General features: G+C 29.1%; 1 protein-coding gene across 1 annotated transcript; it reads left to right on the top strand.

Annotated features, from left to right (window-relative positions):
• The first annotated feature begins 2,148 nt into the window (after positions 1–2,148).
• Positions 2,149–3,743, top strand: LOC102659722 (CASP-like protein 1F2). The gene is made up of 3 exons (XM_006604116.4): positions 2,149–2,512; positions 2,633–2,753; positions 3,256–3,743. The coding sequence occupies exons 1-3, from the start codon at positions 2,268–2,270 to the stop codon at positions 3,481–3,483; spliced, it is 594 nt and encodes a 197-aa protein (XP_006604179.1). The 5' UTR covers positions 2,149–2,267; the 3' UTR covers positions 3,484–3,743.
• Positions 3,744–6,439: the final 2,696 nt, after the last annotated feature.

The raw sequence follows: 6,439 nt of genomic DNA on the forward strand, positions 1-6,439 counted from the left end.
AATTTTAATTTAAAGCTACTTTATATACTTTATATATTGAATAAAAAAAATTCTATTAGTGTTTACTACTAATTTCCTTTAAAAATTAAACAAAAGAATATACGTCACATTATTTTAAAAATTGTTTTAACCAAAATTATTTCTAATTGAAATCAATTTTACAAACACTTATTTGAACATGACTTCATTTGAGGTGGTTTATTTATAATTGTGAATTTCAAACTTTTTAAAAACAACTACTAATTTTTAGTTTCCAATTTTAGTTATAATTTTTTCTCCAACTTTTAGTTTCAAAATAAATTTATTTTACAAGTTTTCTATCTATCAAAATTAATTCTAAAATGTTTTTGTGTGGTAATGACAACATTGACAACAATGATAATAACAGTAGTGGTAACAACGGCGACAACAGTATTAATTATAGTAGAGGTGATGATGTGGTGTCATCAATCAAAGAAAGAATCATTGTCAAATGTTGAAATTTTGTTTTTCTAAAATTAAAAACTAAGTTTACAATTTTTTTTTCTTGAATTTAAAAATAATGTAAAAGTGTTTTACAAATTATTTAAAAATCATTTCAACTTCTAAAAAAAATAATCAAAAACTCACTATCCTAATAAGTAATTCATCCCTCTTTGAGTAAATTATACACAAACCTCCCTGAAGGTTTATTGGAATTACATTCAACACTCTTCCATTTTAACATATTACTTTGATCCCCTGCTTCAAACGAAGTTAATTCGTCAAAACCCTTAAACTTAAAAGACAAAGAAAAACCTTTTCTTTTTGTTTGAGAAACTCTCATCCGTAACAAACAATACCTCTCATCAACACCTCACATAGTCACACCTAAACACAACAATGACAACAATGAAGAGGAATGACTAAATGGGGTCCTCCATTGGTTTTAGCAATGTTGAGGCATGACTAACAAGGTTCAAAATTACAAACATAAAAGGGGTTGGGGAGATCGGGAAGAATGATGCAAAGGCACCATCTAGGGAGGAATGATCTACATGTTGTGTACTGTGTTGATAAGAGATATGGAATGAACATTTACATTTCTTTAGTTAATCGTTGGGGAAACTTGTGTAACTAGTGAACATTTAGGGAGAGGGGGGGTGTAAGGGTTGAAAAGAGACATGAGACTTATGTAATTTTCTTAAATCTAAAAAAAATTGTGTAATTTATTGTTTCTCTTTTCAAGATTCCATTTTCCTGATCCCAAATTTTTCCACAATGTCCTTTGGAAAATCTCTTGCGTTTTTTTTCATCTTCTTTCTCTGTTCCTTTTTCCGCAATTTCTTTTCTTGAATGCACACACACTTCACACTTGACTCCACCACCCGTATTTCCACAACGTCAATTTCATTATCATCACTTCCCTGGGGTTCACTTTTTTTTTCTATTTCTTAGTTTGATTTTTTTTTTTAAAAAAACCGTGCTTTACACAGGCCTACAGCTAGGGGTGGGAATAGGTCAGACCAGGCTTTAAAAGGCCTGAGCCTAGCCTACAATGAATTTTTGAGGCCTGAGTCTAACCTATAGCCTATCAAAGACTTTTATTTTGACTTGGCATGACCTTTTTAAAAGCCTAATCCGGCCTGATAGCCTTTTTAAAAGCATTCTTCACATTAAATCTTTAATATTTCTTTGTTCTGGAGTAGAAACTTAATAGGGAAGTTAAAGAAAAAGGAAACGTTAACAGGAATAGAAAAGTCAATAAAATAATGAGAAATATAAAAGGACACATGACTCGCACCTAAATTGTAATTAAAGTCTTACTTGATTATAGGAATGAAAACTATGGAGCAGTAATGTGTAATCAAAGTCTGCTAGTTTTAAAAATAAATTAATTGTACCCAAAAAATAATATAAATATAAATTGGTACCCAAAAAATAATATAAGTATATATATACATATATATAGGTTGGCCTACCAGGCTTATAAGGCTTTTTAATAAGTCTAAGCCTGGTCTATTTAATTTAATAGGCTTTTAAAAAAGGCTGAGTCTAACCTTTTAATTAAATAAGTCAGTTCAGGTTAAACTTTATGTAGGTCAGATTGTAGGTTCCTATAGACCGGCCTGACCTATTCCCACCTCTACTTAAAACCAGTAATACTATAAAAGTTGCAAGTATTACTCCTTAGCTTACCTTAGTCTCTGCCTTTCATTCCGTGTCGTAATATTCCCCAATCAAGCTCTCTTTAGTCTCTACCCATTTCCCTTCCATTAAAGTAACTCGAAACGGTTTCCCTTTCCCATATGGCTGACGCCAAAGATTCCTCCATAGTAGACTCCAAATCTTCCCCAACCTCAACCTTAACATCCTCAGCCTCACAACAACAACATAGGATTATACGAACTTTCTTGATGGCTCAGGACATCCTCAGAATCCTACCAACTCTCCTCTCCGCAGCATCAATCGCCGTCATGGTCACCAACAACCAAACCGTTCTCATCTTCGCTATCCGCTTCCAAGCCCACTTTTATTACTCACCCTCCTTCAAGTAAGTACCCTCAATTCCAACCCCCAACACCCGCCCACTTTTCATTTTCACACATTCACCTGAAAAAATATATTTTTTTTTTCAATTATCCTCTCCCTGTTTGTTTTTTCCGTACCACAGGTTTTTTGTAGCCGCAAATGGTGTTGTCGTGGCCATGTCTTTGCTGACCATCATACTGAACTTTCTTATGAAACATCAAGCGTCACCAATATACCATTTCTTTCTTTTCTTGCATGACATAGTAAGCTTAATCCTTTTCCTTCTCCAATAATGTTGTACATATATGCATATACACATGTGTGTCTAACAAAATATGTTACCCACTGAAAGTATAAAATATGTTACCCACTGAAATGCTTATTTAAATTAATAATATATAGTATACGCTTGAGTAACCATTGTGAACCTCAAAAGTGCATTTTCTAAACAAATTTAGAGTTTATCTTTTGTGTTGGTCCATTAATCCTAAAATCCGCGCTACTTTAGTCTTAAAATGCGTGTCATTGCATGTTAGACCACAACTCAAACATGCCCATAGTCATTAAAATCAACATAATTTAACATGCATATTATTTTATTCTATTTTATTAATCGATTCTCTTGTAATCAAATTCATAATATATGACACATCATGGTGCTATTCGATTCATTCATGTAAGAATGGAAAAAGAAAAGGCTTAAATACAATTTAATTTTTCATCCAATAAATTTAGTGAGAAAAAGAATTTACTTTGACCTTGAAGGTGATGACGGTGTTGTTGATAGCTGGATGTGCAGCGGCAACAGCCATAGGGTACGTGGGAAAGTTTGGAGAGGAGCATGTGGGTTGGCAGCCAATATGCGACCATGTGCGCAAGTTCTGCACAACAAATTTGGTTTCCCTCTTGCTCTCTTATTTTGCTTTCATTGCCTATTTCGGAATCACTATTCTATCAGCCTACAAAATCGTCTCTTCTTCTCCCAAGAACTAATCAAATCAAATCAAATACCACCAACAACAACTACCGTTACTAACAACTTGTCTAGCTATAGCTATAATGATGAGGCCATGATAGGGGTTAATTTATACTACTATATATCTCATGTGGTGCATGAATTTGTTCCGAAATTGTTAGTTTGGTGTGGTTTATCAATGTTTTTTTTGGTATGGTTATAAATGCTACAACATGTAAAGTAGGAGTTAAAGAAAATACTATTTATCAATCATAATGAAGCTTTATTTTAAGATGCATAATTATCCAGTATTTTATCTTCATTTTTCATCTCTTTTTTTTTCTATTTCTCATTACACTATTTATCATATTTATTGATTTCTTTTTCTTTTTTATTTTATCTCTCTGTCTCTCTTTTCCTTCAATCGATCTATAACACTCAAAATGGTGTACTTTCAACGTCTTCCCTTCATTGTGACTCGCATTCAATAAAATGCATTAGGTCCAGGAGACATATTCCTAGCTTCTCACCTCTATTTATTACCATAATAATGATTTGTCATCGATCGACGTTGTATGCTATTTTGGACATGTAGCTAGTATTTTTTCAATATATATCTTTTTCCTGGGGGACTTGCGGTTGAAGGCTTGTCTCTGTTATATAAGATATTTAAATTTTAATTATCAAATAGAAAGTATGAATTTTTGTTTTTTTGCAGAGAAAGTATGAGCATTTAAAACCTAAAAAATCGAATTGGACTAGCCAATTCCATCGATCTGAAAGGGAAAAAATCGTTAATTCTAAAAAATTAGATCATTTCAAAATCGGCAAAAATTGATTAATTAAACCGAAACAAAAAGCCAGTTTAAATTAGTACTTTTTATAAAAAAAAATATGTATTTTAATTTTATTTTAGTTTATTTAAAAAAAATTAGTTTTAAATATTTTTAAAATAAAAAAATATTTAGTAAGGGTTACATATAAGTATAAATTATGTTATTAATTATTATTATTTTTTATCTTATAAAATATGTAATTTAACTATTTATATTAATTTACAATGTTTTATATCTTGATTTCGTATAATTTTCATTTTCTTTCTATTCTAATTTATAAACTTGCTATTGTTAATAAATATTAATTGTTTTAATTTTAGTCTAGTTTTCTTAAATTAAGTTTTAATTTTATTACAAAAACATTATCATATTTCCAGTTTATTTCTAAATTCCAAAAAATTATAGGAATGTTTCCTATACAAATTTGGTAAATTGAGAAAAAAAAACTGAAAAAAGCACAAAATTTTACAATTAAACATAAAAATGTCATCCTAAATTAAATGATCGGATCCTACTTTGTTGAATGAATCCGTTCACTTGTCGGCATTTAATTAATCCAGGTCGCCCTTCAACTAATAATGCTTATAATAATATTCTCTCAATAATTCTCTTAACCCTTTTCGTGAACAAAAGTACTTATTAAAAAAACTGTCACACAAAGATTTAAAATTATTAAGCAAGCCCGATGATGCCAATAGCCTCCCTAAACTCTCTTGTCCACCCATTCGGACAAGGGAGACCACGTTGGTGGGGTAGATTAATTTTTTTTGTTCAGTCTATTTTATTGATAATATTGGTTTTTAATCCGACATAAATAAAGTAAATGTTAATTGATTTACAGATTGTGGGGTTTTGTTTTTCAGCATATACTATAAAGTTTGTCGACTTTTTAACCATCGTGAGATAAATCACACGTCAACTAGAGTGTAAGGTTGTTGGCACTTTGACAAAAGAAAATGATGAAAGAAAAATATTTTTCTTTTTGTCAGCATTTGAGTTTGAGAGATTAGAAATCTTAGCCATTAAAATTCAATAAGAAAACAAATCAACAGAAAACGTTGTTTAGATTAATTTTAATAGGATGTAGTGATTTTTATAATAAATAAAAAGTGATTTTTTTAAAAAAAATAGAAGACCCAAATTAACACTATTTATTAATAATTAGACTACTAGTTATTTTCCTACTTCCTATAATCATTAATTATTCTTAATTTTTCATTGTAATTATTTTCTTTAAGATGTTGTACACCGATTAAAAAAAACTAATAAATGGATGAAAAAAGAATAACAATTTTATAAAGTTAACCCATTTTCATTAATTTATTTTTAGTTTTTTAATACATAGTGAAAAAATAAATAATTAATGTGACATTGAAAAGTTAAAATGATAATTATTTTAGAATAATTTTTTTATACGACAATATCATGGGAGGGATGGACTAATACATGTTTCTTTTATCTCTAATTATATTTTTCGGAAATTTGTTTGTCCGTTTCTATTGTATCATTTTTTAATTTCTAGATGCATTAAATTTTTCTCCTACATACTCATACTTAATTATTCTCGGTTTAATATTATTGAAAAACAATTAAGTAGATAGAGAAATAAAAAAAAAATTTAAAATGATAGTACAAATAATTATTCTCTCCTCAAATATTAATGACAAACTTAAATATGTGATTAACTAAATTAACTTATTTTCATAAGAAACATAAATTAGTTGAAAGAATTTTATAATTAGAGGTAAAGAAAGTAGTTAGATTAAGTTTGTTGGTTAGTTAAGACAGGATCTTGTTAAGTGTCCTTAGGATGTTAAGGAACTAAAATAAGAAAATATTTACTATAAAAATTATAAAGAAACATAAAAAAATCATGAATAGTACAATTTTATGCATTTTAAGAAAACTTTCTCATTTTAGTTCTAATGTCCCGAGGTTACTATGGGTCAGGAATTATCTTAAAACAAAAGGGATTATCAAGTTTAATAACAGATCTTAAGATATAGGTTAAGGAACTAAAAAAAATTTGGTGTGAAAATCATAAAAGAGTCTAAAAAATCATAAACAATATAATTTTACATATTCTAATAAAAAAATTTCTCTTTCTAATTTCTTAATCAATACTCCAAAAATACTGATAATGATAAGCATTTGTCTT

The sequence above is a fragment of the Glycine max genome, chromosome 19, assembly GCF_000004515.6.
Source record: "Glycine max cultivar Williams 82 chromosome 19, Glycine_max_v4.0, whole genome shotgun sequence".
NCBI lineage: Eukaryota > Viridiplantae > Streptophyta > Magnoliopsida > Fabales > Fabaceae > Glycine > Glycine max.

Bases quoted from the DNA above. Each gene is read 5' to 3' on its own strand.
- LOC102659722 (XM_006604116.4), top strand. From the start codon at position 2,268: ATGGCTGACGCCAAAGATTCCTCCATAGTAGACTCCAAATCTTCCCCA. The intron at 2,513-2,632 runs GTAAGTACCCTC...TCCGTACCACAG, and splicing joins TATTACTCACCCTCCTTCAA to GTTTTTTGTAGCCGCAAATG. The intron at 2,754-3,255 runs GTAAGCTTAATC...TTGACCTTGAAG, and splicing joins TTCTTTTCTTGCATGACATA to GTGATGACGGTGTTGTTGAT.